This window comes from Mizuhopecten yessoensis, unplaced genomic scaffold, assembly GCF_002113885.1.
Source record: "Mizuhopecten yessoensis strain PY_sf001 unplaced genomic scaffold, ASM211388v2 scaffold5523, whole genome shotgun sequence".
Lineage (NCBI taxonomy): Eukaryota > Metazoa > Mollusca > Bivalvia > Pectinida > Pectinidae > Mizuhopecten > Mizuhopecten yessoensis.
In genome coordinates this window covers 4331-28554 of record NW_018406091.1, presented here as the reverse complement: position 1 = coordinate 28554, position 24224 = coordinate 4331, and the positions used below count along the sequence as shown (strand labels likewise).

At 37.3% G+C, this 24224-nt stretch overlaps 1 protein-coding gene across 1 annotated transcript; it reads left to right on the top strand.

The window, feature by feature from the left end:
• Positions 1-22165, top strand: LOC110450875 (protein ABC1 homolog, mitochondrial-like). Its single transcript, XM_021498647.1, has 9 exons — positions 1-160; positions 538-707; positions 4157-4358; positions 12408-12962; positions 14709-14775; positions 16508-16582; positions 17238-17354; positions 20085-20170; positions 21980-22165. The coding sequence occupies exons 3-9, from the start codon at positions 4173-4175 to the stop codon at positions 22148-22150; spliced, it is 1257 nt and encodes a 418-aa protein (XP_021354322.1). The 5' UTR covers positions 1-160; positions 538-707; positions 4157-4172; the 3' UTR covers positions 22151-22165.
• Positions 22166-24224: the final 2059 nt, after the last annotated feature.

Sequence of the window (24224 nt, the reverse complement as noted above, 5' to 3'; positions counted from 1 at the left end):
TTTTACTGTAAATACCAGTTTTAGATGTACATATAGACAGATGTAAATATCAAAGTTTTAAGCTGTATGGCCATTAAGCGCCGGAGAGCCTGGAGTAGTGACACTCATCTGATGAGTCAATTCCATAACGGGAAGAAGAAGAAGAAGCTTCATGGGCTCGGTGCGTCTTATGCAACCTTTTTCCTACTTTCACTTTTGACCGTTAAGTACAGTTGTGGTCCGAGGATACGCATTTGCATTCATTTTAATTTTATATATGTTTTATTATATCCAAATATCAATTTGATTAAAGCATTTAAAAATCACACCTTTTTATGTATCAAATACACGATAAGAGACAGTTTTGAGTAGAGTTTAATCGACTTACCAACAGGAAGCAGTTGCTTATGAAATTGGTTTATACCCAGTGAATACAGTCGTAATCAATCCATTCCACATGGCTCAACCGATTGGATAAGAGTTTTTCGTTTGTGAAAAAGATGTTGCATTTTGTTGAACTTTGACAATAACTTAAAACGCTTCCTTTGATTTTTACAGGTCGGTCAGGCTTTATCCTTATATATCACACTTAAAACTGTAGACAGACTGCGTAACCTTGTACTAAGAAGAGTGTATTTTCGTCGTTCTCTCCTAGCATAAACATTGTTTTGAAACGTCTAAATCTTTACGAGACATCAGTCAATCGCATCCCAGGACACGGACGATAGGTAAGATTTAACGGATACTAATGTATCATTATGTTATAAAACGTACCAATTATTTTTTAGGATCCATCCAATGAAATTGAAATGTTTTATTACCGTGCTTACTACATACATGTAACGTTACAATGTAGGCCTATACCGAAACGGTAGATTGATATACATCTGCATGGTTACATATACCTAGCTTGTAACCTTCTACCACTCCCTATGGTGCTTGTGTTTACAACATTAGGATAGTGATCATGTTCATATATTTTGTGTGTAATGGCATTAATCTCACCAGCTAAAATAAGGAGTCGAAGGTCTGCGTAAGTTTGTCCTTGGATGCATTAAATTGTACAAATACATAGTACTGTGTGTAGCTTACACACACATGTAAAAACGAGGGAAAATACCACTTTCAGGTTCCGGTCTTTTATTTTATGATACAGAAAAGACCCTACAATGTAAAGGAATAAAATATATAATTATCTAATCTCACAGGCAGTTGTACATTACTATTTGATATATTTATCACGATTGCATATTAACTTAAATGAGAGTTCACATACATTACATAAATATATTTACTAGGAACCATGATATGCAATATCTGGACATACAAATCATTAAATCGATATGCTGTTATGATGTTACTTGATGTATATAAATAGTTAATGATAAATACTTATTACTTATACATATAACATTTACATCTAATTAGCGATCAATACATGAGTATTCTGACACCTACCCTGACAATGGGTCAAGGGTCTTAGTAAGAATTTCGTCTGGATTACCAGGACAATGTATCAGATGAAAATATAATAAACAACTAATAAAGCAATGCTATATATTATAGATCACCTTACGATACATGAATTATAAAGACAACTGAATTCATTCATAAAACATTACGAATTCGGGATCAAATAATGGACTTTATATATTTAGATATATAAACGTTGTTAACATACAATTTGATTATAAATGATTCAAACGAGATTGCTTACAATAGAAGTGCTTTAATTGCACGTACATATTTATGTAAGAACCTACCTAAAATCTGTATCAAAACGACACTGTCATCTGTCCGCCTGCCTCTATTTAACTCCCGCCAAACACGAACAAAACTGACCACAACCACCTGAACCAAAATGACACAATACATGAACACATAAATCAATGACGTCACACAGGTAAATTGGACATACATACACAGGTATATATAACATTAGTGGCTTCTTGTCTACGACGCCAAGGTGCGGTTTCGCGCAACTCTATTTATACCGAAACAGCAGAACTAACGCGGTATTAAAATCGACCCTATTACACACATGGTAGGTACATGTTTAGGTGTCCACAGAATACCTTGTGTAATAGCTAGGATGAGGAAAAGCGATAAAGATATAGTGCCGTCGGTGGGGCTCGAACCCGCGATCCTTGGCTCTCCAGCCCGATACTCTACCGCTGTCAGCTAAAGGGAAATTCCCTACAGCTGACACTTGTGAGGCAACCTAATTAATCCACACCTTTTACACTTGTATTGAGGAGCGTAGCTGGGATTTGACATGTAAATGTTTTTTTTAGTTTAACGACAGCAAGTGTGTTTCATAATTTAATATACAAATAATACAAAATCATATGCAAAAAAAAGTAAAAAGATTAAAATGTGAGGATTTTAGCAGAAGTTTTCATCTAGTTCCCACTCACTCTGACAATATTTTATTAAATAATCTTAGAGTAAGATAAACATAAATCTATCAACTAAATTTGTCTTCTTATTGGTAGGAGGGCGGTTTAAAAAAAAAGATTATACTGAAGTGTCAACAAAATGAGAGAGTGAACTCAAAATCAATAAAACTAGGGCAATATATAAACAAAGGTATGGAGATCCTTCAAAGGAGAACATGACCAGATGTTCTGGAAGGGTAAGCGTCTTCATTGACAACTCAAGACATGTAAATCAAATCAACGTTATGTTGTAACGTCCTTTAAGTGAGAACTGGGGTATAAATATAGTGACAACAAAACCACACTTAAATGAGCATGATATAAAACATCGACCTTCATATCACAGAAAGAACAAGCGAATATCCCTATTAGATCCTGATGAGGACCATAAAACTAACCAATTGTCTTCATTAACCTGCTTCTTTAAGATAAATCAAATAATCTTTTGAATTCCTCGAAATCCATATCCCATTTATCCCACTTATCAAGTATACAGTATAATCACAATACGGCTGTTACCCTGATTATAAATAGTACTAAGAATGGTTTAAGCATAATGATTTGGTTGAGCAGAGAGATGGGCCTGCGATTAAACATGATGTATAAGGATTCTTGTGTAGGTTTGGAATCCAATACAATATTGGTATCCGGAAAGGTGTTCATAAAGAAGGGAAAGTATATGGATATGACTACCTTGGTAATCACACATGCCTAGTTCTATTTTTGCAACCAGACAATGTAATTGTATCTGAAGATAAAGATGAAAATAAAATATAAGATGCTTTGTCGGCACACACAAATACCGATTGTTATCATTCAGATTGTTGAATGTAGTTTGCACATCGGGGTCAGGAAATACAGACTTTGTATTTTGTTTTCCTTTTGGATTTCAAGCGACCAATTTCAGTTTGCCCTTGGGATCAGTATAACAACTAATAGATGCAACTGCAAGTTAAATAACTTAGTTACAGGCAGATTTAAATAATCTTAATTATTTTAGAATCTAAGTACTTCTATGGTAGGATGCTTTGTATAGGTAACTGTTGTCCCATCATAGAGACAGGGTGGTCACCTTATAATCTTCTAGCCCAATTCCAACTGATATCATATGCATACCAAATCAGGGTAGGGTGGGGCCACAGGGGCAAGGCACAGACTGACCCCCACCCCATATAAGCTTATGTAGTGACATTATATAAGCATTATACAGGGATGGGGGTTAGTCTGTGCCTTGCCCCTATGGGTGGGGCATGAGAATTACACCTTACTATGAGTAGCCTCGGAAGACGAGGCTGTTTCACTGCGGGGGGAATCTTGTTCATCGTTGTGGTATAACAACTGTTTAAAATAAGTTTGAAAAGATCTTTTTAAACATTGGAAAATGTCAAATTTTCCTTATTTTGTACTGGACCTATACAAGACATCCTCAATAAACACATTCAATTCTTTTATTTCTTGAAATTATGCTGACTAAAAAAAATTGACAAAATTATGTGTAGGCATGTGCCTACGTTACTCATGCCTAAGGTAGCTACGCTACTGATATTCATATGCTGCATTTATTTGATCAAACATAGTCTTCTTGTATCATCCACAAGGTGATGTGTACAGAGCTTTCAATTTTGTCATAACAGTCATATTCCAGGGGTGCAGAGACAGCAAGAGTAACCCCTGGAATTCCGAGGATTTTTTTCAGAATGTGGGAAAAAATGACATTCAATTGAAACTGTCTATTATAGGTGAGGTCAGGCCATCATGTCACGAGACTTTGTAGGGTTCTTGCGAGGGGTGGAGAAAATTGGTCAGGCAATGTCAGCTACCCAGCGGTCAAAGTGGCAGCACGTGTGGCACAACTCCTCTGTCAAGTTTGCGGCTGGTCAAGTGGTCAGTAAAGTAGAGGACCAAGTCAGTGGAGCCATCACAAGGCCAGATGAGTTCCAGGTAGGTAAAATAACCATGTACATCAACACTAATCTCTGCTGCTACAAAACAATTGCAGAGAAGTCGGTTATATCAGAGACCTGTGTCAAACTACATTTGTGGGTGGTATTTTTAGCTTACCTGGGACTTAAATTCTGGGCCATAACTTGGAAACACATAGTCATGGGGTTATAAATTTGAAATGGTTGAGGGCCCAACCCCAGAACCATATATACAATTGCTGGGACGTATAAAGACATGAACAACCATGATATTAGAACTGATCAAGGGGTCTGCCCACACTTTACACGACTTACTTTGTTGGTAACATCTTGTAAACAGTTGAGATCACCACCCCATAACAAATATACAATTACAGGGCATAAAGAAACAAATACAGTCATGCTACCCTTTGGGACTGCTACTGTTAAAAAAGGGACTTGCTCCCCGACTCATAACATGGAAACCTTTGAGATCCCATACCAAAATAAAAAAAATTGTAATAGCTGAGCATAAAGATTTTGATAAGGCTTTGTACCGGTGAGAAGCCCTATCACACAGATGTTATTTGCCTTAATTATTAGTAAATGAGAATATTGCCCTAATTGCTGATATATACAGGTGAGCGAATCATGTGCTTTGGGCCTCTTGTTTGAAAATGTTGCAACATTATGTGTTCTGCAATCTATCTTCTGTTAAGCTGTCAATTGTGCTCTGTGTGATGTTCCCTGACCTATTAGAAATAAAATAATGATACCAAAAAATGTCTGTCTTAATAGAAATGAATACAAACTGCTGAATAAAAAATCAGAAAGGAGGTGTTGCATGGTAGCCCACGACTGATGGAACTTATTTTAGCATAAACTAATTTACTTGCATAAAATACACAACAAACAATGTTCATTCCTCAAAAAGAACCAATTTGTGACTGCAGTGCCCCCTACATTGATTTTCAGGAAGCCCAGGACACCATATGCCTTTCATGCATAATATTTCGCTTATACACAAAACAAAAATCTTCTTCCATTGTTAAATGACACTTTCAATACCCTTTCCGATGGTATATAGCAATTGCCCATGTGTGATGTCATTTTCTTGCAAATTGCATTTTTATTCATTATTTGTCATAAACATTTTTTAACATTTTAATTTTTGCATTTTTCGTTTAAGTGACAGGATAAGCATGATACAGGTCTGGTTGCATCAAATTTTACACCTAAAAATATCTGTAGGTATCCATCTTTCTTGCATATAAATCTTGTAAAGATGTTTCACTGGATATGCCCACTTTTTGGAACTTCTTTCTTCGTGACCCCTTATCTTTTTGCTAAATATCAAAGTACTGAAAGTTTGGTGAGACGACTGTCACATGATAATAGAAAGAGTATTGTACACTATTTTTCAATATCAATTCGAACAGAATTTAGTATGGGACATTATGGGGAGATGAGAATCAGATTTTTTATAAATTAGGAATGTGACTCTGACTCATGTATAATTAATTCAGCTGGACTTTAAAAAGGGCTGCTTCAGTCATGAAATATGCACGCATTCGTTTCCGAACCTTTCTCCAGGTTGTTATGGATTTTAGAAGGTTTATGTAGCACAATCAGTTAAGTGTTTTTGTGTGAAATTTTGATTACCAGCACGGTATGTACGCTATCACCTTCATCAGACAAATGACCAGAGAAATGACATGTACAATGTACACAAATGTGCAAAATATGCACAAGTTGAAAATTACAATCGCCATCCAATAGGCTACGCTATACGTGTGTGTACACTTGTTATACAGTGAAATGAATCAAACCAACATATTGATTACCTTACACTTTGTTTAATGTCTAGTGAAAGATGTGTGAGAGTCTATTGGCCCCCTCATCTCGATTCAGAAGTGGCCCCATGTTGCATACGCAGGTTTCTTCCTTTCCCTACCACAAGAACTGATTGTTCTCGCTGTACATCCCAGTCAATAACTTGATTTTGACCAGTTCGGGAGGGAAAAATGTGTTTATTGGTGTTTTATGGATTACAGCTTGATGGATTGATAATGAATGTCACCAGGAAAAAGGTGCAATATCATATTTATCAATGGATGTTGGTTATGAAGAAAGGGGGCTGAGTTAGTTAGTCGCAACTTGCATATTTCACCTACAAAAAGCTGCTTCTCTACAGCAGTCTGACAAAGTTTAATGAAGTTCGGTATTAAAATAGCAACAAAAACACCAGATACAGAAAAGGTCATTAACTCTGTGAAAATTTCTTTTTCATGGTCTTATATTGGAATGCACAAGTACATATTCAATAAACCCGGTAAAATTGTTGAGAAGATTAAAAACTGATCAAGCAGATTTCCAGACATGATAGAAATACTGGAAAAGGGTGATAGCTCTTTTAAAGATAGTTGAATCCCAAAGTGAAAGCACTACTAGGTCATAATAGTAAAGACTGCATGTTTTCAGGATGGAAATCCGAAATCTCCAGACAAGATTTAAAAGCTGGAAAATTCTAAGGCAATAATTCTTTTTAAAAATCCTCTTACCTAACTTCTTAAAGTGAAAGCATAACTACACGTCAGGGTAAATCATAGCTAGTCATGCTGAATCATGGAGGATAATAGTTATCAATATTAATATCGCCCATTGTGTGTTCTTTTATTTTAATGCATTTTAGTTTTCCCCTTCTGGTTAAAGTTTCACTATGCCAAAATGTTACATTTAAGTGGTTTGACCTATATTTTGATGTCGCTTAGATGTCGATGAAGCAGATGCTTACCTTGTCGGAGAAATTGGCCTTACTTTGTGTTCTCAATGTGAATTTTCTATGGTTTTCTCTTCCTTAAGATATTTTGTTTAGTTTACAATTTCCTTACATTTATTGGTTTTAAGTGTTTACTACAATTTGGTTTGGGTCTTTTAATGGGAGGAAAATGCGAAATGCCCAAAATAGTCAGATATGGGCAAGTAAGGCTAATTAATGGTTATCAATCAAACTAAATATTGTAATGTAACATATGCATATTTACCAGTTGTCAGACTAAGTGGCGTTTCTGCATTACTGTATAATGTCAAATCAAGTGAACCAAGGTTAATGAATCACATTTTAAACTTTCCTCATACGACAACCGATCCTGATGTTACAATGAGTTTAAAATATGCAATATAGGAACACCTACTTAGGCTTTCTTTCACACAATATGACAACCGATCCTGATTCTACAATGAGTTTAAACTATTCCCATACGACAACCGATCATGATGTTACAATGAGTTTAACCTATCCTCATACGACAACCGAGCCTGATGTTACAATGAGTTTAACCTATCCTCATACGACAACCGATCCTGATTTTACAATGAGTTTAAACTAGCCTCATATGACAACCGATCCTGATTCTACAATGAGTTTAAACTATTCCCATACGACAACCGATCATGATGTTGCAATGAGTTTAAAATATGCAATATAGGAACAGCTACTTAGGCTTTCTTTCACACAATATGACAACCGATCCTGATGTTACAAGGAGTTTAAACTATCCTCATATGACTACCGATCCTGATGTTACAAGGAGTTTAAACTATCCTCATACGAGAACCGATCCTGATGTTACAATGTGTTTAAACTATCCTCATACGAGAACCGATCCTGATGTTACAAGGAGTTTAAACTATCCTCATATGACTACCGATCCTGATGTTACAATGTGTTTAAACTATCCTCATACGACAACCGAGCCTGATGTTACAATGAGTTGAAACTATCCCCATACGACAACCTATCCTGATGTTACAATGAGATTAAACTATCCCCATACGACAACCGATTCTGATGTTACAATGAGTTTTAACTATCCTCATACGACAACCGATCCTGATTTTACAATGAGTTTAAACTATCCTTATATGACAACTGATCCTGATGTAACAATGAGTTTAAACAACCTCATACGACAACCGATCATGATGTTGCAATGAGTTTAAAATATGCACTATAGGAACACCTACTTAGGCTTTCTTTCACACAATATGACAACCGATCCTGATGTTATAATGAGTTTAAACTATCCTTATATGACAACTGATCCTGATGTAACAATGAGTTTAAACAACCTCATACGACAACCGATCATGATGTTACAATGAGTTTAACCTATCCTCATACGACAACCGAGCCTGATGTTACAATGAGTTGAAACTATCCCCATACGACAACCTATCCTGATGTTACAATGAGGTTAAACTATCCTCATACGCCAACCAATCCTGATGTTACAATGAGATTAAACTATCCCCATACGACAACTGATCCTGATGTTACTATGAATTTAAACTAGCCTCATATGACAACCGATCCTGATTCTACAATGAGTTTAAACTATCCCCATACGACAACAGATCATGATGTTACAATGAGTTTATACTATCCTCATACGACAACTGATCCTGATGTTACTATGAATTTAAACTAGCCTCATATGACAACCGATCCAGATGTTACAATGAGTTTAAAATATGCACTATAGGAACACCTACTTAGGCTTTCTTTCACACAATATGACAACCGATCCTGATTCTACAATGAGTTTAAACTATTCCCATACGACAACCGATCATGATGTTGCAATGAGTTTAAAATATGCAATATAGGAACACCTACTTAGGCTTTCTTTCACACAATATGACAACCGATCCTGATTCTACAATGAGTTTAAACTATTCCCATACGACAACCGATCATGATGTTGCAATGAGTTTAAAATATGCAATATAGGAACACCTACTTAGGCTTTCTTTCACACAATATGACAACCGATCCTGATGTTACAAGGAGTTTAAACTATCCTCATAGGACAACCGATCCTGATGTTCAATGAGTTTAAACTATCCTTATATGACAACTGATCCTGATGTAACAATGAGTTTAAACTATCCCCATACGACAACCGATCCTGATGTTACAATGAGTTTAAAATATGCAATATAGGAACACCTACTTAGGCTTTCTTTCACACAGACGTTCAAAAATTGAACATATTAGACTTCTTAAAAACATTGGATCTATTGAAATCAAATGTGTTACTGGTGTTTAGAATGATTTCACAATCATGTGTGTTGTTTGTCAAGTCTATCTGAAATCAAAGAAGGTTGCCCTACCTAGATTTGCTGTCAATCATTCAATTTTCAATTGACCATGACCATCATTTTGAACTTCAACCAAAAATGTTTCAGACTATTGGTGTTCAAATTTGTGAAGTGCCATTGCATAATTCATTCCAATGATTGTTTTCGTGTTGATCAAATAAATCATATTGACCTTCATTCAAGGCTAGTAGTATCAAATCTATAATCTAAAACGAGTCTTCGCAGCAACCATTATACCTCAGGTTATGTTTTTTGAGCAGTAATGAAAATGGGATTAATGGCTTTTAAATAACAAATAACCTCGACCATCTTTCAAGGTCACAAAGGTAAAATGTGTTAAATCATATAAAAAACTTCATCTGAAAAACCATAAGTCCTAAGCTAGTGTCATGATATTTAAGTAATATGTTGCTAGAATGCAAGATTATGAATTTTTAAAATTTTGAATACAGGGTCTCCATTCAAGGTCACAGGATTAAAGCATAATGTTATGATTTAAATAGAAGCTAATATGAATGATAGGCTATCTTGCTTGTGCAAATAATGACCTTAACATCGTTTCATAGCCACAGAGTTGATATAGGTTCAGAAATTAAGACCTTAAGAGTTATAGCCTAAGCTAAGGGAATATTTGAATACCATATTTAATATTAATTTCATAACTGGTATAATGACAAAGACTGATTCAGGTTTTGTTTATTTCCCGGCGAAAACTTGCTATACAAGCTGTATATTTTCTGTCCGTTGGCCATGCCCAAACATGAAATCACTGTGAATATAGCATTATATACATTTCAGTTCTCCAAAACAAAAATTATATACCTCATGTCACTGGTAGGGTCTAGGGGCCTTTTTAGTCCCCTACCGGTGAAACCAGGGGGGACTATAGTTTTCCTCTCCGTCAGTCTGTGTACGTACGTACGTAACACCAATATTTGTCAGCGCTCTAGCGGCTTCATTCCTTGAGGGATTTTGATCAAACTTCACACAATTACAAAGGATAAGTTTAAGTTTCAGGGTTGTCGGGTCAAGGTCAAGGTCACGTTACTATTTTTAGAAAATCCTTGTCAGCGTTCTAGCGGCTTCATTCCTTGAGGGGTTTTGATCAAACTTCATACAGTTACAAAGGACCATAATATCGCGGACAAGTTCAAGTTTCATGGTTGCCTGGTCAAGGTCACCATTACTTTTTTTAGAAAATCCTTGTCAGCGCTCTAGCAGCTTCATTCCTTGAGTGATTTGGATCAAACTTCATACGATTACAAAGGATCATAATATCTCGGAGAAGTTGGAGTTTCAGGGTTGACGGGTCAAGGTCAAGGTCACCGTTACCTTTGTTNATTCTGTAAGGATGATTATGATATAAAAATGACGTGTCGGGTCATGTGTTTTCTGCAGCAAACATATATTGGTTATGTAATTCATTATAAAATATGAATTATTACTATAATTAACAAAAGCGTATCTTGCAGGTATTGCGAGTTTGATTTCATGCGATAAACACATGCAGTACATCACATATGCGTACTGTAGAACACATTTTCAAATGTATTTCTAAAATAAACAAAATAAAAAGGATTTCACCAAGGATTAAAATGTGAATTGATATTGATTAATTTTTAATGAAAATGCACAAAAAATGTGGCGCTGCAGTCACCTTCCATGTACATGTTGTTTTTGAGCATATTCCAATCAATTACTCAATACAGGGTTGCTGATTGCCATGCAAAGCGTTTTTAAGACCAGATGGCAGAACTGGTTTACTTTCATTACTTTGTTGATATTTGATGAAAAACAAAGGGGTAGTGGAAAAGAAGTTCCAAAAAGTGGGCATATCCAGTGAGTCTTCAACACAAGTTTTATATGCTAGAAAGATGAATTATTAAAGAAAATTTTAAGTGTGGAAATTTGATGGAACCCAAGTTTAACCTTGTTAATACTCTTACAAAAGCAAAAAAAGTCTATAATTGAAAAGTCATTGTTTGGGAGTATATTGACATGTTTATGTTAATTTGCGAAAGATATATATATCATATCGCCAATTGTTATATATCATTTTAAAGGTAATTGTATATGTTACTTAAATGTGCGTGCAGTTGCTATTATGCTTTTGTTATTGCCACACTGATCCATTAAAGGCACATTGTGAGGTAAATTTTTTGAACTTCAGTGGAGGGAGCGCGGCAGTCAAACTTGCGGTCCAGATGAAATTTAGGCGTTGTTTTTATACATTATTTGTTAAAATTAATTAGTTTACATCAAAACATCCAAAATTTATCTTGGACCAATTTTCACCTTCTATGCAACACCTCCTTTGTAAAATTCATGTTTTTGACACTGAACATTTAAACAAGAAAAGGATTTTCTCAGGCAGCTTTATAAATCATTAAAAAGATTCTGAACATTTACTACATCAGAATATTGAAGTTGTTCCCCTAAGTAGGGTCTAAGATAAAATTGCAATTTTTTTAGTTTGAGTGACATGGAGGGGGAAAACTTTTGAACAACACAGTTTATGGCTTATGTTGCGGAAAACATTTCAACTTGAGTAAAAACATTTCAACTTGAGTAAGAACACCTCCACATGAGTCAGAACACCTCAACATGAGTCAGAACACCTAGACATGAGTCAGAACACCTCAACATGAGTCAGAACACCTCAACATGAGTCAGAACACCTCCACATGAGTCAGAACACCTCGACATGAGTCAGAACAACTCAGCATGAGTCAGAACACCTCAACATGAGTCAGAACACCTAGACATGAGTCAGAACAACTCAGCATGAGTCAGAACAACTCATGCTTAACTTTAACTTGATTCCTGTACAGAATGTGTCAGTGACTTGGTCCTGGAATACTGTTCAGGTATTTTAAGGTTACTCCTTTAGCATTATATATTAAGATCAACTGAAATATTTTTACAGAATTCAGTGCAGGACAAAATGGGACTTATGGCGAGCCAGTTGTCCATTTTGGTGAAGACAGTCAGAAGCCAGAGCCAGATCCCAAGGTCAGAACAACCGTATCCTTTTGAATTAGATCCTGAGGTTCCACCTGAAAATGTAGAGACTACTGGAGTTGAGGAGGCTACAGTGTCCCAGCTGGAGGAAGAGATGGCTAGCCTGGGTATGAAACTTGGAGACACCACTGTAAATGTCCAATCTGCTGCCACAGAAACAGTCGATCCATCGTCCAGTACAGTTCACAAAATTCTTGAAGATACTGTTGACACAACATCTCGTCCAGTTCACAAAATTGTAGAAGATATCATTGCTTCAAAAACAGATAAAAATTCCATTGTAGACTCAAAAATAGAAAATATGACCAGTAATTCTTCAGCTGACTTTGAGACAACTTCAACTGAACAAGTTGTTTCTCCACCCCCCACAGAGTCTGTAGTTACCAAGACCATCCCTGTACAGAAAACCTCTCAAACAGCTGCTCCACGAAAACCCATCGTAAAGGCACCAGAACAAAAGGTAGGTAGGCTTGTTACCGGGTAATTTTGTTTTTGTTTAAAAATACCAACAGATATCACTACATGCTGTCTATTTTATTTTTTATTTTTCATTTTTTCGCAATGAAGGATATTACTTATAATATCTGACCATATAATTTGAGAATATAAATTATTGCTGAATTCCAATTGTGATTTCAAATATCATTGTTTAAAATTTATTCAGATGCATTTGAACAAGAGATATATTCTTCTCCCCAACTGGACAGAGATACCTCCCCTCCTGATCAGGGAGATATTTTGTCTTACCCTGTGTGGATACTGGATCACCAGCATGAATTATTGGCGTGTGTAAAACAAGGAGTTATTTGTTTGCACTCATGAAGAGTTGTCATTGAATTACAAAATGCACAAATATGTGGTATTGTTGTTGTAATTTTTAGCTCACCCGACCTTCCGTCCGGCATCAATATTTTACTTTAAACAACTTCTTCTTAATAACCAAGAGGCCTAGGGTGATGATATTTATCCAAAACTGGAAAGAAGGGCTACCAAGCTTGTTCATTTGAATGTTCTTGACAAATATTCAAGGTCACAGGGTCAAATATCTTAAAAAATTTAAACAACTTCTTTTGAATAACCAAAATGCCCAGGTTGATGATATTTGGCCAGTAGCATGCTGGGATGAAGGGCTACCAACTTTGTTCAAATGAATGACCTTCATCCATTTTAAAGGTCACAGGGATCAATTGTCTTAAAAAATCTTTAAACAACTTCTTCTGAATAACGAAGAGGGCTAGGATAATGATATTTAGCCAGTAACATGCTAGGATGAAGGGCTACCAAGTTTGTTCATATGAATGACCTTGATAAACATTCAAGGTCACAATGGTCAAATATGTTTAAAACCTTTAAACAACTTCCTCTGTAAAACCGAAAGGTCCAGGGTGATTTGGTCAGAAGGATGTTGGCATGAAGGGATACGAAGTTTGTTTAAATGAATGACCTTTGCTCATATTCAAGGTCACAGGGGTCAAATATGTTGAAATCTTTTAACAACTTCTCCTGAATTAGTAAAGCATACAGGGTGATTGCTTGTTGATGTGATACACTTTCATGGTCCATAGCGCATCAATCTTTAAAAGTCATCTTCTAAATAAACAAAAGGTATAAGGTGGTGATATTTTGCAAGTTGCATTCTGGGAGGAAGGGCTATGAAGTTTGTTCAACTTAATGTCTATGTTTGACTTTCAAGGTCACACTGGGGTCAAATGTGTTTTAATCGTTTAACAGGTTTTTCTGAATGACTTGTAGTCAAGACACTGATATTTTGCCTGTAGCTTTATTTTATTCCACTTTTAAGGTTACACTTGTGAGATTAATACCAGGTGAGCGATGCAGGCCCATTGGGCCTCTTGTTATATATTTGGTTCTGAGAAAAATGTGGGAGAAAAAGGAGGATGGGAAAGAAAAATCTCCACCATTGAAAGAGATTCTTGACAGTCTAACCCTCAGCTGTAGAAGCTTTGGATTAGACAGTGAAGAATCTCCTCTTTGGGGGTATTTTTGTGTCCTACCCTCAAAGTAGGAGACATCAGCTTAATCTGCTAATCTGCTATTGTTCCTATCATAAAATTAGATCCACACTTCAACATTTGCAGCATGATTAGAAGATTTGTAGTGTTGAAAATGATATGGTTACCTTACGATGTATGTCATTACTCTTTTGGTACTAATTACCATGACTGTGATCGTGTTTGTGTTGTAGCTGCGATCCTCGGCCAGGGAGAGGAAAGTACCAGCTAACATGGTCAGCAGATTGTCTAGCTATGGAGGTCAGTTACTAATACGGCAGTGTTTATCATCTACATCGGACTTGGTCAGTCAGACAAATTTTTCACAGCAAAATAAATTCAAAGATAAGTTACCATGTCGGATATAACTAGTTTTAGACCTCAAAGACATTTGCGTATCCAAAAATTAAGGTTACATTTGTAGGTCAGTTGGTAAAATTTGTTTTTCTTTCCTTTTTTTTAAACTTTTAACTTCCTACAATTTCAGTTAAATGTTAAATCTGTTGATAAACCTTTATCCTAACCACATTTACACTATCAAGATGTTTAAATATGGAAATATCTGGTTTGCTACTGGTGTGCAAATACAATGATCAATGATTTAGCATTTAGGTCACCTGAGATTAAGGCTCAAGTAGTACTATATTTATCAAGAAACATTTCTTAAAGAACCAAAAGGTCTAGATTGATGGTATTTGCATATATTATATAGACCAGCAGTGTGAATCTGTTTCTAATAGATTGTATTTATGTCAAAGGTAAACTTGGAGTTTGGTCAAATTTTTGACAGGGTAAAAAGTTGAAAGAATCTTCTTCCTAACTTAAGTAAGATCCATGCCAGGGTTCTGATATTTGGCCAGTAGGTCTGGCATAGAGTGCTTTAAACAATCATCATATAAATGACCTTGACTTACTTTCAAGGTCACATGGGTCAAATGTTTTAGAAACTTCTAGCAACTTTTCTAAACAACCAGAAGAAGGTCATGATTTAATTACCATTTGTGTGAAACTTATCTTATTCCTTCGGTCATTAAATGGTTGGCATTCCTACCGTATAACCATATATATGCTTGTTTGGCATGAAAAAAAGCAGCGTGAGTATGCTACCAGGATTAATTCTGGGGTCTGGCCCTGCCCCTGCCCCTGGGGATTTTTATGTATGCACCAGTAAATAAAATTAGTTTCTGGTCAGTGCATTGAAAAGAATAAGATCCCAAACTTATAACCAGAAACATAGACATGCAGAACTCAATCAGATTTTCATAAATTATTTTTGGCTCCAGGGACAGGGCCGATAATAGGGAGATATTTTGAAAAAACACTTTTCATCGGAATACTGATACTGGCCCTCTGGGCCTTTTGTAATTCTGCAGTAGTGGCACTGAGTTCCTGAAAGGGGAGTAGGGTATTCAAAGTGGATGATATTGTTTTGAACTGTAAAATATAATTCTTCAGACTCAATACTAGGGTAGAATTTCCTGTGTCAAATACTCTTTATGGAATAAAAGATGTGAAGTTGCTTTACTATGATCATAATTTCCATTCCCCCTAGGGGAGAGTGTAAGCTTTATTATAGTTAATAAATGAAAAAAAACTGTATTGGAGGGACCCTGACATCCGTTGCCCAACTCCCCTTGGGGACTGGGAGGGGTGAGGGGGGCAAAGTGGGAAAAGTGGTTAGAATTTCTTCTATATGGCCTCTGCTAAACCAAAACAAATGCTACAATTAAATAGTCTTCTTTGCTGGAAATGTCCAATGATATTTTATGAAAGTTGTGCTAATTCCATTTCCCCAGGTAGCCCAAACCACATGAGGTGCATGTTGTGGTCAAGTATAGCTCAAATAGAAATCTTGGGGATACATTTTATGATGGAAGAACTAGGAAGGACTAAAAACAATTACAAGCATGATTATTGCTATTTGTTTAGTTTTTAGCCATAGAATTACATTTTGTCTTCAATTTGACAAGCTTATAAATTGCACTTTTGACAGGACTGGCAGTGGGATTGTTGGCTGGAACCATAGGAGAAGTGAGCAAGAGAAAGCTCGGTCTGTCTAAACCAGCAGGTCAGTACATATGGCAGACCAAAGTCCAAAGGTTTCTAACATGATTCCTAGCAACCTACAAAATTACCTATATTTTTGATATATTCTATCTATAGATTTTTTTAAGCATAACAAAACTAATCAACAAGAGTCAAAAAATGAGAAAATGGTCCTAAAACGGATTTGAACCCTTGACCTCTTAGAATTATACTGTAACTCTAACCTGCTCCACTGAGCTACCTGGGGCCTGGTCGTTTATGTGGAACAACCGCTTTGACCGTTTATAAATGTAACAATTTCGGGTATAAATCCTGGCGGACCTGCAAATGTTTATGCAGGCCTTGCAAGGCTTTGTCAATGCTTGCCTGAAAGCAGCACCAGATTACTAGGTCCGACCTTATTTAATTAACGAACAACAGTGGTCCGACTGGTTTGACCGTTTAAACGAAAACAGCCCTGGTCAACGGTAGTCAAAATAAAATTAAGGGGAGGATACTGCATGCAAGAAAAACCACAGTAGAGTTCTTTAGTGTTTTGCCTGCAGTGGGACAGGTATTCATAATATTAGATACATGAATTGTGGAATGGCGAACAAAAACAACCTGAGGTCCTTCAAAATGTTTGCTTATGGAAGAGATCTGAAAATACTGATAAAAAATGACTTTCTCCTTCTCAGGTTCCCTCAGTACTGCTAGTATCTTTATAAATGAGGCCAATGCTGAGAGGGTAGTGAATACACTGTGTCGGGCGAGGGGTGCCGCTCTAAAACTCGGACAGATGATCAGTGTCCAAGGTAAGTTATCCCAAGTGAACCAGCATTTTTAGTTTTTGAAATTAACTCTTTGCAATTCACAAAATATGACTTACAGTGAAATGAATATGAGTAAGATAAGTGTGGGCTCAAACATATCTGCATAACTTTTTTTTTTTTCGAAAATAAATGACAACTTTCCATGTTGGCTATCGGCTACTACTGTCAGGTGTCAATATTTTTGCTGTCAGTGATTAGAGATATGTGCAGAAGTCCTTTAGGTTTTATGATAACAATAATGTACAATAAAATCATATGGTCAGATGGTGTTTAATTCCACTTGCATGACAGGCCTAAAGCCCAGGTTTAGTGACTCTTTACTGGGCTGGGTGCTCCACAATGTGGAAATATTCAGCTGTGAACCTCCATTAAACACTTATCATGCAGCTAGCCTCTGACAGGATAACTGGTCAAACTAATTGGTCAAACTAATGAGATTTAAATAGCAATCTTAATTAGGTTAACCATATACTTCCCTCTCACACAATTCCCTGAGTTCAGTAACAATACTATCTAGGTGCATCAAGCGCTTAGTTTTCTCACAGATAGAATAAAGAATTCAAGCACACAAGTAACCTCAAATCTAACAGTTTTCCAACACACATGTGTATTCTGTCTTCCAATGTATGCCTACTTTTCAGCGATATTTTAGACAACTGTTCATAAATTATAAGGTGACAGTTAATTATCGTATGACTGGGATTGTTTGGACTCATGGAGTTGAAATTCAACACATCTTACAGCTGTAGAGGGTGATCGTGGATGTTCAAGTTTCTTAGACAAAATTATTTTTAACTTTGTAAGTAAAAGTCCAATACTTTCCGACATGATCAGGTAATCAAATGACAGCTATTTGGTGATGAAATAGCTTCATGGTATGAGCATATTAAGGAGGCTCCACCCTTTCGCAATTAGCCAGCAGAATTCAATGAAAGTTTCACATAATGGTTATGTCACTATGTAGAGATGATTTTATGAAAATCTAAGCATTCTGATAAACTGGGGATTTTTTTGTAAAAAATACTGAAACATTGAATTTTTGTCAAATTCAACACTTTTACATTTTTTGAGCATGTGGCATTGTTCAAAACTATAACAACAATAAAATAATGAAAAGAAACATTGCTAATCAACCCTACAACTATTTTATTTATCATAAAATATCTACAACATGTTACAAAAAGCGTTTTTTATTGAAATTGTATGGATAACAGTTACTAAATACAAGGTAAAAGCAAACAGGATACATAGTTTCATACAAAAAGACTGAAAAATTGAACCAAATACACACAAAGTCTTTATAATTAATTTATTTTACATTTTACAATAATTTTTATCCTGATGAGAGTTGTCTACCTTGAAAAAAAACGGAACTTTTTGCAGAGGGATAGAATTTATACAATGACACTTATTTTCTTTACTATACCAAAAAACGAAGGAAGTGATTTAAATTACTAGATTTAATTGTCAATTTACTGTTCTTTTATGGAACAAAATTACTCTCCATCATGTACACTTTGGACATCATTCCATAGCCTGCTTACGCATGGTATATTAACATGTCAGGTACATATGTAACCATAGGCTATCGCATGGTATGCTGTTATTACGTGCACGCACATGCACTTGCATTTTATAGGGATTTTGATATTTTACAAACCACTTTTTAACAGAGTTATTGTAATTGCATTTGTGAACCGATTTATCTGACAGAGCGTAACTCGCTCGACAACAAAAGTCGTAGCGACCAAGAGCTTGTGAACTACTGTTAGCATGTGATACGTACAGGTGAGGTCGGTAAACAAAACACATCAGTCTGCATTCCATGCGCCTCATATACGACCTTCTTGGAAGTCTTCTGATCATATGTCAGTGTTTGCCCGTGAGTTAATTAATGTCTTTGTATCATAAGCTTTATTTCTGAAGTACGTGTGATTACACATTTCCAAGTTATGTCTCGATATCGGGTGTTGACATATCATCGTCACGCACGTGTACTATTGTTTACCCGGTGTTACTATAATTTACATCACGGTAATGGAATGCCCGATACGCAATACGGAAATGACGACACGAAAATACGAAAAGAAAAACATGTGTATTACGAAGGGTGGAATCTCCTTAACAAGAATATATATTTCCTAAAAATGACCAATTATGAAAAGTGTGATTTCTATTATTTTTTAAATACAAACAAAAAATTCATCGTCAGCTTAACGCTTTTGTGTCGAGTCACATTGATCTTTTATCAAAGTATTGCAGTATGAGTATGTTAATTTAGATGTTTAATTTCAGTGATATTGATTTACATTGTGTATTTTGTAACAAAAACACTGCTATAAATTTTGCTATTTTATAATCCAATTTTGCTAGTAGATATTTCAGGTGTTCGCAATGATTTTTTAGAGATCAAAAATAATTAATTTCACCCCCTCACATAAAGGAACAAATAGGATAAATGTTTGCAAAAATTGTAGGTAGGGCACTTAGTGTTCTCGCATTCACCTGAATTGCTAGTTTAGTGTAATTAGAACTGATCAGTCTGAATTTCCAGTTCAATGGGATTAGAACTGATCAGTCTGAATTTCCAGTTCAATGGGATTAGAACTGATCAGTCGAAATATCCAGTTCAATGGGATTAGATCTGATCAGTCGGAATTTCCAGTTCAATAGGATTAGAACTGATATGTGATTTTGTACTTCCTATTTCAGATACAGCGGTAGTTCCCCCTGAGATACAGAAGATATTTGACAGAGTCAGACAAGGGGCAGACATTATGCCCACATCACAGATGTTGGTGAGGATAACTCTGGTTATCTAATAGTTCACTTTAACAGTCAGGGGTCAAGGTGATAGTTCACTCTAACTGTCAGGGGTCAAGGCGATTTATATATTGATGACAAATCAGCCATAATAAATACATTTATTCATAAGGATGTTTTGGCACAAATGTCCTTGATCAGTGTATCATTCAGATGAGCATCCCTGCTGTAATAGCAGGGCAATCCCAACAAAGGTCATACCAAAGAATAGTGCTAATTTTGTTGACTGTTCATTTGTTGCTAATCCTCAAAAGGATAAGCAGTTACTGTTGTGTTGGGGGAAGTCAGTGGTCAGTACACTCCCTTTCACCATCAGACGTGTTGTGGTTGGGACAGCCAGTGGTCAGTACACTCCCTTTCACCAACAGACATGTTGTGGTGGGGACAGCCAGTGGTCAGTACACTCCCTTTCACCAACAGACATGTTGTGGTGGGGACAGCCAGTGGTCAGTACACTCCCTTTCACCAACAGTCATGTTGTGGTGGGGACAGCCAGTGGTCAGTACACTCCCTTTCACCATCAGACGTGTTGTGGTGGGGACAGCCAGTGGTCAGTACACTCTCTTTCACGATCAGACGTGTTGTGGTGGGGGAAGTCAGTGGTCAGTACACTCCCTTTCGCCATCAGACGTGTTGGGGTGGGGGAAGTCAGGGGTCAGTACACTCCCTTTCTCCATCAGAAATGTTGTGGTGGGGGAAGTGAGTGGTCAGTACACTACCTTTCACCATCCGATGTGTTGTGGTGGGGAAGGGTGTGGTCAGAACACTCCTCTTTCACTATCAAATATTTTGTGGTGTGAGTAGGCAGCGGTTAGAAAACTCCCGTTTCACCATTAGACGTGTGTTGGTGGGGCAAGACAGTGGTCAGGACACTTCCTTTCACCATCAGAGGTGTGGTGGGGGGGGGAGTCAGTGGGCAGTACACTCCCTTTCTCCATCAGAAATGTTGTGGTGGGGAAGGTTGTGGTCAGAAAACTCCCCTTTCACTATCAAATATTTTGTGGGGTGAGTAGGCAGTGGTTAGTACACTCTCTTTCACGATCAGACGGGTTGTGGCGGGGACAGCCAGTGGTCAGTACACTCCCTTTCACCATCAGACGTGTTGTGATGCGGAAAGGCAGTGGTCTGTACACTCCTGTTTCACCTTCAGATGTGTTGTGGTTGGGGAAGGTAGTGATCAGAACACTCCTGTTTCACCTTCAGACGTGTTGTGGTGGGGAAGGTTGTGGTCAGAACACTCCCCTTTCACTATCAAATATTTTGTGGTGTGAGTAGGCAGTGGTTAGTACACTCCCGTTTCACCATTAGACGTGTTTTGGTGGGGCAAGACAGTGGTCAGTACACTCCCCTTACACTATCAGATGTGCAGTAAGTAGGAAATACTTGATCACAGGGTTTCTTTTCAGGCACTCCATAGTTCCAATGTTTAGACCACTTTTGCAATCGGTTATGACAAGTGTGATACATATAAGTTCATAAATGATTTTATATCAGTTCAAAAAGATGGAGAATTGTAACAGATCACTTTTCTCCAAACAGTCATTTTCTATAAAGTCAAGTTAAAACAATGAAGCATTCATCAAATGTCTGGATTGGTTTTTAACTGGACTGAAATGAGCTGAATTAAACATATAAAAATAAATCTATCAGGTACCAAAATTTTGGTGAAAGGAGAGTTTGCTCTACCATAAAGCTAATCGGTTAGACTATCCACTTAAGTTAGTTCATCGATCAATGATATTCGTATTCTTTGAACAAGTCATATGGTACAATATTTTTTACAGAAAACAGTTACAAAGAATTTGAGCCCAGGCTGGCAAGATTTAGTGGACCTGGAAGAGAAGCCATTTGCATCTGCATCCATTGGCCAGGTCCACCGTGGGGTGATGAAAGATGGCAGGAAGGTGGCCATGAAAGTTCAGGTAGCTATAGGAGTCAAAAGTTCAGGTATATAGGGGTCACAATTTCAGTAGCTTTAGGGTCAAAAGGTCAGGTAGCTATAGGGGTCAAAAGTTAGTTTGCTATATGGTCGAAATTTCATGTAGCTATAGGCATCAAATGTTCATGTAGCTATACGGGTCAAAAATAAGCATCAATTCAAATTTCAGGTGGGCATGTATTCTCTGATTGTCAGTTTAATATCAGTTTAATGTTTGCTGTAAATAGATTTTTTGCATGTGAAGTGATTCATCTGTTCCAAGTACAAAAACCGTGAAAATTAAATGTATATTGCAGGAAGACATTTGTATTTTTGATAGCATTATTAGTTCACCTGCCCGAAGGGCAAGTGAGCTTATGCTATGGCGCATTGTCCGTCGTCTGTCATCCTTCGTCCGTCGTCCGTCATCCTTCGTCCGTCGTCGACTTTTTCTTTAAAACCTATCTCCTCCTAAACACCAAAGAGGATTTCAATCAAATTTAGTCTGAAGCATCACTAGTGGAGGGCAATCATTTCTTAAATAAATGAGGTTGGTTCGACCCCTTGGGCCAGGGGGGCGGGGCCCTGAAGGGGAACTTAGCTAAATTCGCTTAAAAACTCATCTCCTACTTATTGCCTGTGAGGATTTCAACCAAATTTAATCTGAAGCATCACTAGGGGAGGGCAATCATTTCTTAAGTAAGTGAGGTTGGTTCGACCCAGAGGCCAGGGGGCGGGGCCCGGCCCTGATGGGGGACTTAGCTTAATTTGCTTTAAAATGCATCTCCTCCTAAATGCCAGAGAGGATTTCAACCAAATTCAGTCTGAAGCATCACTGGGGGAGGGCAATCATTTTTAGCTCACCTGGTCCAAAGGACCATGGTGAGCTTATGCCATACTGCAGCGTCTGTCGTCCGTCTGTACGTCTGTGCGTCAACAACTTCTTTAAACGACTTCTTCTTCTTAACCACTGATTGGATATCAACCATATTTGACTGGAAGGATCCCTAGGTGGTTGGAATTAAAAATTGTACAAATGATGGGGTTGACCCCCCAGGGGGCTAAAGGGCGGGGCAAAAAGGGGTCAATTTGGCAATATTGCTTTAAGCGACTTCTTCTCTGGAACTAAGAAGTGGATATCAACCGTCTTTGACTGGAAGCACCCCTAGGTGGTGGGGATTCAAAATTGTACAAATGATGGGGTTGACCCCCCAGGGGGCTGAAGGACTGGGCAAAAAGGGGTCCATTTGGCAATATTGCTTTAAGCGACTTCTTTTCTTGAACTAAGAAGTGGATATCAACGCTATTTGACTGGAAGCATCCCTAGGTGGTGGGGATTCAAAATTGTACAAATGATGGGACTGATCCCCCAGGGGGCTGAGGGGCGGCCCTGCCCCTCAGCCCCCAGGGGGGTCAACCCCATCATTTGTACAAGTTTATTTGGTTCGACCCCAGAGACCAGGGGGGCGGGGCCAATAGAATTGATCCCAGGGTCTTCCCCACCCTTGCAGACTTAACCCCTGGGTCATAACTTTGAAACGGTTGAGATCCCCACCCCAAACCTATAGATACAAATGCTGGGCAAAAAGAGACAAATGCAGTCACGATATTAGAATTGATCCTGGTGTCTGACCACAACCCTAGGGACCTAGTTTCTGAGTCAAAGCTTGGAAACAGTTGAGATCCCCACCCCATAACCATACATAAAATTGCTGAGCATGAAAAATCTAATACAGATATGCAACAAGGATTGGCCTTAGGGTCTGGCATATTCCCTTGATCTCATTTGGAGAATATTTTGCCATGATTGCTTTGGTATCCAGGTGAGCTATACAGGCCCTCTGGGCCTCTTGTTGGTATGATATATTGACAGTACCCTGTAGTAATATGTCCCTGTATATATTATAGCATATTGGTATGATGTATTGACAGTACCCTGTAGTGATATGTCCCTGTATATATGATAGCATTATTGGTATGATATAATGACAGTACCCTGTAGTAATATGTCCCTGTATATATGATATCATTATTGGTATGATATATTGACAGTACTCTGTAGTAATATGTCCCCTGTATTAAGTATGATAGCATTATTGGTATGATGTATT